We start from the raw sequence: 12,523 nt of genomic DNA on the forward strand, positions 1-12,523 counted from the left end.
ATATAGATATGCTGCCTTGCTTCTGTCAAGACTTGTGATGTCATTCTAGTTGTCCCAAGAAATTCAACATACACAGAGGGACATACGAGAAAGTGGAATGCATGAACCCGGTATCATTCTTCCTTAATCTTTTAGGGTGGGAGGAAACGACTCTTGAAAACTGAAGCCTTACCCTCTTATATGTCTCAGCTTCACCAAAGCACATACTCTGTCACTGAGCGACAGTCCTTCCCTTGTGAAAATGAATGTCCAGGATTTTTATCCATACACAATTCTGTGTCATCAATAGAGGTAGTCCTCAATTTATGACCACAATCAGGATCGCAACCTCCGATGCTAAGTGAGTTTCACCTGATTTTACAAATCTTTTTGCCATAGTTGTTAAGCAAATCACATAGTCATTTCCGTGAAGGTCATTAAATGAATCTGGCTTCCTTCATTGACTTTGCTTGTCAGAAGCACCCTGGGAAGATTGTAAATAGTGGTCAAGACACTGCAACCATTATAAATACAGTTGCCAAGCACCTGATTTTTGATTACGTAACTTCGGGAATTCTGCAATGGTCATAAGTGTGAGGACTGGTCATAAGTCACTTTTTTCAGCACATAAGTTTGAACAGTTCTTAAACAAATGATTGTGAGTCAAGGACTACCTGTGCAATCGCTATTTTGATGTACCAGTTGTGGACTGTGCTGTCTCCTGTACTAACTGTGTGGGCCAAGAAGGGTCATTCATAATAATTTCCAGATTCACATTAATTAAGAGGCACAAGCACCGTTCTTTCAGCTAAAGTAAAATGTATTTTCTACCTTTATTTAAAAGCAGTGGGTGGTTCAGAAATAGAACTGTAGTGAGAATTCTTGCCAATGTTGCTCCTTTCATCAGTAAATAAAAGAACAATAGTGCAACATTAATTTACAAACTGCAAGGGAATTATACAGCCGAAGCAAAAATATAAGCAGATGCAATGTGAGTTTCAAAACAATTATAAATCCAGCTAACCAGTTCTGAACAGGCGGTCAAACCTTTATTTATTCCAGTAACCTATTTTAAGTGAACAAAAAACCTCATTCTTTCTCTATAATGCCTGTCGCTTTGAACTAACTTTTATATTTCCTTCTTAGTCGCCTCAGTATTAGTGGGTAATTAGCTCCACTCAAGATTTTAGTGTTTCAAGAGGAAGACGGTGCCAAAGGGCTATTTATGGCACCAGAAACAGCTTGATTGTACAGGTGGTGAGCTTCCAGTTAATATAACTTTTAGGTTACACATCACTATAAACATGCAAGATGTCTTATAGAAAATTTGTTTTCATAATAAAGTCTCTCTTGTTATTCTTCCCATTTTACTGAAATGAAGAGCCAAAAACATCCTGACAATTCACAGTTCATCCCAGAGATAAGGAATCTGGTGTCTTCATACTGTTATGAACGATAACGCCCACAAACTCCTGCTGGCCTATGGATAATGGAGTCCCTGATGTTTGGATAGCATCAGACTGACTATCTTAAACCAAAATTATTAGCTGCCTTATAATCCTCTGGACCACACTATTATGGATAAATCAAATGGCTCTAACAACAACAACAGGGTCTCCTGCTTGAGCAGGAGTTGGGGTTGGATTAGAAGACCTCCAAGGTACCTTCCAACTCTGCTATTCTGTTAGAACTGGCAAATTCAGTTGCTAAGGTAGGAAGGCATGTTTTTAGGAATCAATGAAACATCATTCCTTCTGCAAGAAATAGTCTATAGTAGAACAGACAATAGTACGAGTCAACAGCAAAGGATGCAAGTCTCTGAATGCATACATCTGTCTTCAAAAACAAGTTCCATTCATTGCAAGAAGGCTTGCTCTTAAGCAAGCAAGTGTAACATTTTATTTTCATAATAACGTCTCTCTTGTTATTGTTCCCATTTTACTGAAATGAAGAGCCTGCATCTGCTTCTAGTTACTGACTGCAAGTAACTCCATTTTAATACACAGTTGGAAAAACAGTTTGATGTATTGGTATCAAGGGCTACTTTTCCTCAAAGTAGAATGAGCATGAAGATGTGGCACAGTTTTGCTCAGTCAGCCAGTTTATTTAAACTACAGACCATAACAAAATCACAGCATTGTTTTAAAATATCCAAGATTATAAAACTTTCTTAATCATAGCCCTGAATAATAAGCCCCAACATATTTATTCAAAATATGACCTTACATAAATTTAAATAAAATTGCTTCATTATCCTAATAACACTAGTTAGAAACTTTAAGACCACTAAAATCTGATTAACTAAACCAGGGGTCTTCATACTTGGCCCTTTTATGACTTGTGGGCTTCAACTCCCAGAATTCATCTGCTAGGCATGCTGGCTGAGGAATTCTGAGAATTGAAGCCCACAAGTCATAAAAGGGGCAAGTTTGAAGACCCCTGAACTAAACATTGCTTAGTTAGGGCTGTGGTGGCGCAGTGATTAGAATGCCATATTGCAGGCTAATTCTGCTGACTGCCGACTGCCAGCAATTTGGCAGTTGGAGTCTCACCAGCTCAAGGTTGACTCAGCCTTCCATCCTCCTGAGGTTGGTAAAATGAGGACCCAGATTGTTGGGTGCAATAGGCTGACTCTGTAAACCACTTAGAGAGTGCTGTAAAGTACTATGGGGCAGTATATAAGTCTAAGTGCTCTTGCTACTGCTCAGGGTTGTACCTTCATGGTAAATGTTAATGTTAATAATAATATCTCTAAAATCTATTTCTTCATGGTTTGAATCCTCACAGAAAAGTACCAATCCAGTGAAACTTACATATTCTTGTTACTAGCTATACAACCGAAGCTCAAAAAAACAACAACCCAGAAATTTTAGTGGCTGGTTCTCAACATATAAAGCATTTCAGTAGCTAACACCGAATTTGCTTTACTGAAATGTTTCACTTGCAGATTTCAGAGGACCCCAGAGTGCCACAATAATTGCTTATTCAACTTGCCAAATATGCATTTAACATCAGTTTTTCTTTATTCATAAGGAGCCAAATGCTTTATGCTGCCTGAAATGAATACATGTTCTCTTTGTTTTGCATATTATTAAATTGGTACCCCTAAACTTACAGGAAAGTAAGCCCCACAAAACCCTGGATCTATGCTCAAGTAAACAGTTGCATTTCCAGGCAACAATAAATTAATATGAAATCACAGAACAACAGATTAATGAGGGTTATCTGGTTGGCCCTTGACTGCTTGGAAGATCTGGCTTGGATAAGAAATTATGCAAATCTAGCAAAACAAACCCGACAGAGAACTAAAATAAAGATCTTTGTTCATATCAGTACTGAGACAGAGACAAGTGAAGAAAAAGAACGGCAAAAGGGATGATTCTCTCCTTCTCCTCCCTTGCCACACTGGAATGCAAGTGCAGACAAAGAACCAAAACCAGCACTAGACCAAAAAGAGAGAGGAAGAAAAGGGTTTGAATATTTATCGACGAAAATTATGACAGACAGCATTATTATATCAAGTAAGCTATTTCTGCTCCGAGAAAAAGGATGCATCTCCCCCTCTGTCTGCCAAAAAAGGGGAAATCTTGACGTCGTTAACATATAGATGTTGTTGTTCTTGGCTACAACAAAGTAGACTAGAGGCAGTTTGACAAAATTAAGAATAGTGAAAACCCTTCCTTATTCCTTCCTTCCACACTGTTGGACAAGGAACATTGCTTGCTGGAATTAATAATACACACTTAAAAGCCAGCCCCCCACACACCCCAACCCCAAACTAGACAATTACAAACAGATGAGTCCTGAGCTTCATTTGTAGCCAACACCCCTAGTCTAACAGCAGGGACTAAAAGCAGCACTTGCAATAGCATTTCCACTTAAATTAAATCTCCCTTGGAGGCTAACTGTGCATCCATAATGGACAGATGCACAAATAAGTTGCTAGGGCTCGATGGCAGATCAACAAATTCCGCCAGGATGGGGACTGGAGCCAGTTTTGCCACGGAATTGAACACTATTGCTTGGATTTAGCTGGAGAGCCTACTTAGCAAGTCAAGAGGCTGATGTTGCTTGGATACAGTACTAGCACTGCCTGCGTTCTTGCTTTCGTGACCCCATAATACTTGCTCAAAGCTCTGCATTGCAAAAGGGGGAAAGGGGCCAGATTTGAATCAGGTTTAAATCTCTAACCTTCTCTAATCTCCTGAAGAATGTAAGGGCATTTGCATGCATTTCTTTATCAGTTCTATGGGACTATGCATCCTATGCAGTTTCCAAGAGAACAGTTGCATGTTGCACTTTGGTTGAAAAAACAACGTAGAGCATGTTTTTCTCTATAAATGGGTATGTTTTTGACTCCTGGTGACTGTTTGGACAAGACCCTGCAGTTTTCTTGACAAGGTTTTTCAGAAGTGGTTTACCATTTCCTACTTCCTAGGGCTTAGAGAGAATGACTGGCAGAAGGTCACCTAACTGCCTTTGTGCCTAAGGTAGGACCGGAATTCACAGTCTCCTGGTTTCTAACCTGATGCCTTAGCCCAGGGATAGGCAACCTTGGCTCTTTTATGACTCGTGGACTTTAACTCCCAGAATTCCTGAGCCAGCCATGCTGGCTCAGGAATTCTGGGACTTGAAGTCCACGAGTCATAAAAGAGCCAAGGTTGCCTACCCCTGCCTTAGCCCAAACTGGATAAAAGTGCCTTTTTTGGGGAGGATAACCACACACAAACCCATTACCCAAACACAATAGGAACATTTAAATACAAGTAGTCCTTGCCTTACAACCATTTGTTTAGTGCCATTCAATGTTACAGCAGCACTGAAAAAAGTGACTTATGACCATTTTTTCACACTAACAAACCATTGCAGCATCCTGGTGGTCAGTGATCACTGCAAACCAGCATGGATTTATGACGGTTGCAGTGTCCTGGGATCATGTAATCACCTTTTGTAACTTTCTGACAAGCAAAGTCAACGAAGAAGCCAGATTCATTTAACAACCATATCACTAAATTAATTACAGTGATTCACTTAACGACAGTAGCAAGAAAGGTTGTAAAATGGGGCAAAACTCACTTAACAACTGTCTTGCTTAACAATGGAAATTTTAGGCTCAGTTGTTGTCATAAGTCAAAATGTTCATATAGAATAGAATAGAATAGAGCTGGAAGGGACCTTGGACCATCCAGCCTCCTGCTCAAGCAGGAGAACCTATACCAGACAGGTGAATGTCCAGTCTCTTCTTGAAAATCTCCAGTGATGGAACACCCACGATTTCTGGAGGCAAGCTGGTTGATTGCCCTCACTGTCAGGAAGTTTCTCCTTAATTCAAGGTTGCTTCTCTCTTTGATCAGTTTCCAACCATTGTTTCTCGTCCTGCCCTCTGGTGCTCTGGTGAACAACCTAGCCCCCTCTGCCTTGTGGCAGCCCCTCAGATATTGGAACACCACTCTCATGTCTCCCAGACTTTCTGAGTAAAAGGATCTTCTGATAAGCTTTTTTGGATAATGATTTTTTTTTTTGAGAAGCACTACCTTAACCAAACTACCTCTTTAGGTAGCTTTTCACTAATCCGTCTTATTGTATCATTTTAAAAGCACTGGCCTATACATCACATGTTTCTAAGAACTATAAGAAATGTTCAGTTCAATGGGATTGGGGAGGCAGAATGATCAAACCTTGACATTAATCAAACAGGAAGAGTATGCTGAGACAGCTGCCACACACATCTGCTCTAATCTTTTGTCTGGACTATCTCTTAGCACACACATCAGGGTAATTTAATTTCACTCCATTTATTCCCTTTCATGCCCTCTGAGTTCTACCTTCTGTTGATGAAATAAACCAATAGGAAGAACAAATAGTGATGAAAGTCCCACATAAACCCAGCACGACAAGGTGGCTACGTTAATTGGGAAGTGATACAGTTTACTCACAGCACTGTGGGGCTCAATTTTAGGACGCTCCATTGCAATGGTGATACAGTTCAGGAAAATGATAACCAAAACGATGTGATCAAACATCTTGTGGGAAATGATTTTATTGCATATTATACGGAATCTAAAGGGAAGAGGAAGAGACGTCACTGGAAGCTGCTGTAGAATGAAACCTGTGGAAAGCAGAGAAACAATCCTCTTCCTTTTCTACTCATATTGGACTACTTTTTTTTCCCTGTTATATATATATATATAAAAGCTGCAGCTGCAATTCATTGTTTGGAAACAGACTTTTCTTGACAGGGACAACCCTCATTTGTCCTTTCCCCCCTCTTCTATCTCCTGCATGCAAGTCATCTAAAGAAAATCACCACCAAAATTGGTCTTGACCTACAGTACCTGTCTTTCCCAAATTGTGAGTCATGAGGAATGTCATGTCATGAGGAATGAATGAATGAATGAATGACTTTTGTGAGGTAAAATAGGCATATGGAGAGCAGGCTGCCCAGTGTTCCCTACAGGATTCAGCCTTCTGGTCTAGATTCCTTGCAGTTGGACTCCACTGAAAGCTGGAGGTGGATAATTAGTTTCTTCTGTGGTTCTGTTCGGGATCTGTTGGAATCGTTTACACACTCCTGATGGGCAACATGGTTCTTTTTATAAAAGCCAGTGGTTCATGCTTGCCATCTTGCAATTAAAGGGATGGGTGGGAAGAGCGTCCTTAGATTCAATGACTGGCAAGGATTCTGAGTTCCTCAGCCTCAGATGTTCCCCATATTCATCCCTATCCTGACCTTCAAAAAATTATGAAAAGGTGTTGGCTGTAACTATAGTTTTGCTTTTTGTAGATAATCAAGGAAGGGAATAAGGAAGGAAGAAAAAAAATGATTTGTTCAAAAGTGGGGAAGGGAGAAGAAACAATACGGGTAGTTCTTGACTTACAACCATTCATTTAGGGACCGTTTGAATTTACAATGGCACTGAAAAAAGTGACTTATGACTGGCTTTCACACTTACAACTATAACAATACCCAAAGGTCACATGATTAAAATTCGGAACCACCTGGCAACTGGCATATATTTATGATGGCTGCAGTGTCCTGGGGTCATGTGATCGCCGTCTGTAGCCTTCCCAGTTGTCCTCCAACAAGCAAAGTCAACAAGGGAAGCCAGATTCATTTAACAGTCACATGAAGCACTTAACAACTGTTTTGTTTAGCAATGGCAATTTTGGACTCAGTTATGGTTGTCAATCAAAAACTACCTGTAAAGAATATGCTGGGAGAAGAAAGACTGGTTAGGAGGGGAAACAAGAGAGAACTGGAAGATGGAGAACTCAAACCCGTGTGTGAGGGCTCCCCCAAAAGATCTTGCCTAATCTTTCCTTTAACCCTCAGAACTACTGGAGATTAAATTAATCACATTTATAAAGAGATGGGGAAGGCGGGTTGAGCCCTAGAGGAAAAGCATTCTTACTTGTTCTGAGAGTAAACCGCTCTTGAAATGTTGGCAATATTTGATGAGAATTCTGAGAATAGAGTCCCAGCATATTGGGAAGGAAATGGATTGGGAAAGGCCAAATTAAAGCTTTGATGTAAGTTCTTTTTTTTTCATAGTAGCCTCTAAAGTTAAACCAGTCCTGCTCATGCTGGTGTCTTCCAGATGTGTTTACACTCATACTAACTTGGAATTCTGGGAGCTGTCCTCCCAATACATCTGGAAGACACCAGGTTGGCAGAAGTTCAGCTGAAAGAACCAGAAAAGAGGTAAAGGTCATAGGAACCTGGACAATTTCTCAGTCAAGCAAACAGCAATTTGAGGGAAGGAAATTACAACTAAGAAAATATCCCTACTCTCTCTCAGTATACAGTAGTTTATTCTAATTTGGGTCCACCTGCTATTAACATTGGAGATGGGAATGATGGATTATTCATTTAGCTGGACTTTACATTTCTTTTAAGTGTGACATTTTATGAAGTAATATGGTAGATTAGCATTTCAAACATTTGTTAATTTTGTAATTACTTTGAGGCATATTTATGGAAGCCTCATGTGATGCAGGAAAAGATCCCCCTCCCATACTCAAACATAGTCCAAAGGACATAAAAACATTTTATAGTGACCCAGGGACACAAAATTGCTGGAGCTACTCTGTTCAAAATGTTATGCCCAATTTACTCTGACATTAGCTTATGATGAAGATATTTTTGGGATCCATTTGGTGTTAATTTTTATGGCTATATACCGTGAGAGAAAGTGTGTACATTTAATGTAAAGTGAGATTCTAGCAGAAATTTTCAGCAAAGTGTTCGTTCCCCAGGAAAAGTTTAAAAACTGTCTTATATTAAATTTAGTTATAACAGAAAACAATATATGTAGCTCAGGATTGAACTGTGGAATCTTTCGTGCTCTCTGAGCTTAGTTGTTTGCTTGCAGACATCTCATTATCTGACTAGGTAACATCATCAGTGCCGGGTAAGTGTGGGGCTTGCTCCCTGTTTACATACAGTAGCTTACAATACAGTACTGTAGCATTGGTTGGGGTGGGGTTTTCTTCCCAGTAGTTCCTTTATTAGGGTTCTCTGCTTGTTTGTCTCTTGTTAATCCCAGGTTATCTGGTTGCTGAAGGAGATGGTCTTTTTTGTTTCCATTTTAGGTTTTTGCTAAGCACTATTGATGGCTGATTTGTCAGAACACTAAGCTTCCAGGAATTCCCTAGTGGTTTTGGATTTAGCTTAGCTTAGGATGCTCGGAGTTTTCCCATTGAAATTTGAGTTGAGGCTATAAGTTTGATTACGTATACTTTGTCTATGTTGACTGCCTGCTGTTCTCCATGGTTTCAGATAGGAATTTCCAGCACTAGCTAGAGATGCTTGAGATTGATTCTGTATTCCCTTCCTTTCCCCAACTATCTGGATCAAATAACTAGTGCTAGGAGAATGGTAACTACTATTTGAAATTGGGAAGTTTTAGCAGTAGACAAATCCCCCAGGATCCAGAAAGTTTCTGATTCCTTCCAAAGTGTAATAGAAAAATTTGACTTTGTGTAGCAATATTACATTACCTTCATATAATATTGATATTGCTGGTGAGAAGGCTTTATAAGACAAGGGTAATATTGGCATAGTAAGGAAGGACTTTAGGGGCCATGGATGCTAGGTGAAGTGAAAACAGATAAGCAGCTGAGCAAAGCTAGAAATAATTTAATAGTCATTGCTGCTACTACCATGATATACTATTTTACACTATGACATAATTGTCTGGAAACTTTGCGCTTCTCTAAATTGGCAGCAGTTCTTCAGGATCATTCCTCCATTACTTCATACTAGATACTTCCTTAAAATGGAAATATCATATCATATCAGGACTTTTGGCATGCCAATCACATGCCTTTTCACTGGGTTATAATTTTCCCCTAAACCCTTCTCTGTTATGATTTATAGATTATAACATATATTAATTGTCTTCTCAGAAATATTAGATGCAGACAGAACTTGTGAATACTGATGCCAATCTTTTGGATAAGAAGGCTTCTTTTGCCATTTTGGCCTCTGAGAATTCTGCAGGAATGTTGTAATTGCTACTCTCAGCAAACATTAAGCCCGGCATGTTCCAACATACTTCCACCAGTCAAATATGGGTTGTCTTACTTAGATTGAGGAGCAAAGATGTAGACAGACCAGGAATCTCTCTCCTTGCACCAGGAAGGGAGGTGTGCCCTTATCCAAGCCTTCATGCGATCCTTTTTACTCTTAAAGAGAAAAAGAGAAAGTCATTGGGAAATCAGTTATTCTACATTGAATACCAGGATCTGAAAACCAGACAGTAGACCAGTGAAGAGTTCATATGGTTCTCCAATTTTCCATTCTTCTGCCCCCAGTCCTGTATATATTTTGCTGGTCCTCATCTCTGACTGGGACATCTAGGTTGTAAACCATGGACTAAAACAAACACAATTATCTTTCAATCCTTTATACAGGTAGTCCTTGATTTACAACAGTTCATTTAGTGACCATTCAAAATTACAACAGCACTGAAAAAAGTGACTTATGGCCATTTTTCACATTTACAATCAGCATCCCCCTGGTCACGTAATCAAAATTCAGACGCTTGGCAACTGGTTCATATTTATGACAGTTGCACTATCCCAGGGTCATGTGATCATCTTTTGCCACCTCCTGACAAGTAAAGTGAAAGGGGAAGCCAGATTCACTTAACAACCATGTCACTAAACAACTAAACATTCATTTAACAACTGTGACAAGAACAGTAGTAAAATGGGGCAAAAATCACTTAACAAATGTCTTACTTAGCAACAGAAATTTTGGGCTCAGTTGTGGTTGTGAGTTGAGGACTACCTGTAGTATTTTTTATGAGAACAAAATGGTGTGGAATGGAAGCACATAATGGGTATCCCTTTCAACTCCATACAGGGAAGGAAGAAAATATATGTAAAATATACATGTTCAACATCTTACACATCTCAACTACAGGCACAATGAGAGAATTGTGTTGCAATTGTGTTGCAATTGCAGGTGGCCAGCTATGACTGTAACAATTTCCCCAATTCACATAAAATGAAGCCACTCCCCTCACATTTGCTTCCTGGAAAATCCTAGAATGAGGCCATCCACCATACTGCTGAGGTAAGGCAGTCTAATTCTCTTCAAGAGGGCATCAATCCTCTAAAAACAGATTTCACCCTGACAGGAAGCAAACAGACAGAAGCTAAGTTTCCATACCACACATTTTGGAGTGGTGGTTGGTTTAAAAAGCCACAATGGCTTTGCACCAAGAAAAAACAAGTCAGATTGTCTCCAGGGGTATGGATGGGTGAGTGTAGTGTTTCTGCTGCCACCTGCATTGTCACAGAAAGAGGTATATTGGGATAAATTTTCCAGCACCAATCCTACAGTGAAAAAGGAACCTGTGCATACTATATAGGCAAAAATTAAGCAATGTCAAAAAATATCCTGAAATGAAAAATACTTCAATTCTCTTTTACCTCAAAAAGCTCTCTATATTATGAAGTCCAACTTTCAGGTATAAGCTCAGGCATGTGACTCATTCAATATGTCTGGCAGAATTTTAGGAGACAAATGTAGCTGAATCAAAATATGTCACCTGGTTATAAGTCCAACATAGAGTTTACAAAGAAATGTTTTCTCAGAGACAGACATTGCCCAAAAGCATCCGGGAAGAAAAAAATTCAACAAAGCTTGAATTTCTTGTGCTATTATATGGGTCAAGTCACTATGATGTAAAATCACAGTCTGCTGGAAAGCAAATTAAGCCAAGTGAGACAAAACAAATCAAAAAGATTCCCAAGGTGGCAAATGTAAATTTAAAATTATAAAATTCTAAGCATTAAGATATTAGCTACAAGCTAGAAAACTATTCTTCGTTTCAGCTCTGAAAAACCTGACAGTTCTCTTGTTGCTTATTATTCAAACCTCAGTGAGCATGCATTGTTTGAAACAAATGACTACATTTCAAATTAAATATATTTCTAGTCATTGGGAATTTATGAACAGTTTGCCAATTAAAATCAGACCTATGGTGTGATCATATGTTCTCTCTCCCAAGTTGCATGGTGGGAAAGCAGGGTGGACCTGTACCATGCATTAAGATACTGTAGCAGTAGTTCATGTTAGATAATTAGGCAAATTGGAAGAGAAGTCCTGTACAATAAATTTTGGTCTTTATTGCTGCTGTGCCCACAAATGCAATTTCTAAAGAATGAATAGTAACTGCTCAATTATACAGATTGTATATAAAAAAAGGAAGCTTCAGGTTCTTCATGGAATTTCACATGAAATTTGGTTTCTAAGCATTATGATTCCAATTACTTAATGCATGATGATTTGGGTTTAATTCTTTCTCCATAGTCCAGTTGGGCATTTGCACTACTGGGAAGCAACAAAATATAAACACATCATGCACAGACAGACCTTTCCTTGCTGAAAGAGGATCCTATTGCAAACAGACGACTAGAAAAACAATAGCATAAAGTGTCATGGTCAATAACAGCCAAAGTCAATGACTTGTATGACCAAAACATGTCCATAAACTTTCCCTGGCAGGTGGATATAATATTAGCAGTAAGATATATGAACACTAAAGGTAAATAATCCCACTATTAAAGTTCATGTATTTTGCTCTAGGGCCATCAATGCTAGAGGGACTTCATTAAAAAAAAAATCTCTGTTATAGCAGGACAAATCCCAGTGCAAAAATTTATATGATTCTGCAATTATTTTAAAAGAAGGACACTGTTTTAAATGTCAGGTTAAAGGATACGTTTTCTCTCTCTCTGTCAATACTTGAACATCTCCAGACAATATCAGAAGTCCCTGGGGCAACTGTTAGGTTTGGATATATAGGCTAAATGAATAGAAATCATTTATTGATCAGTTCTATCTAATGAGATAGGAACTTCCTTTTGGTGTAGATGTTTAGATGTTGACCCTCAACCGTTTATTGTCCTCCACCCAGTGCCTTTCAGTGATGGCAAATTTAAACGTAATTCAGAAGTGTAATGGCTGCAAGGCATCTGATTAGAGAGGGCAGTTAGTCTATAAGAAAGCAATTTACCTATATCCCAGTGA

At 39.0% G+C, this 12,523-nt stretch overlaps 1 protein-coding gene across 1 annotated transcript in view; it reads right to left on the bottom strand.

Annotated features, from left to right (window-relative positions):
• The window catches only part of CACNA1G (calcium voltage-gated channel subunit alpha1 G), a 368,214-nt gene that overhangs the window by 82,443 nt on the left and 273,248 nt on the right, over positions 1 to 12,523 (bottom strand). The window contains exons 18-19 of the mRNA XM_029283371.1: positions 9,566 to 9,666; positions 5,916 to 6,039 (exon numbers count right to left, since the gene is read on the bottom strand). Of these exons, the coding sequence (XP_029139204.1) occupies positions 5,916 to 6,039; positions 9,566 to 9,666 (225 nt within the window). The remainder of the gene's footprint in view (positions 1 to 5,915; positions 6,040 to 9,565; positions 9,667 to 12,523) is intronic.

This window comes from Protobothrops mucrosquamatus, unplaced genomic scaffold, assembly GCF_001527695.2.
Source record: "Protobothrops mucrosquamatus isolate PMUCROS unplaced genomic scaffold, P.Mucros_1.0 scaffold68, whole genome shotgun sequence".
Taxonomy (NCBI): domain Eukaryota; kingdom Metazoa; phylum Chordata; class Lepidosauria; order Squamata; family Viperidae; genus Protobothrops; species Protobothrops mucrosquamatus.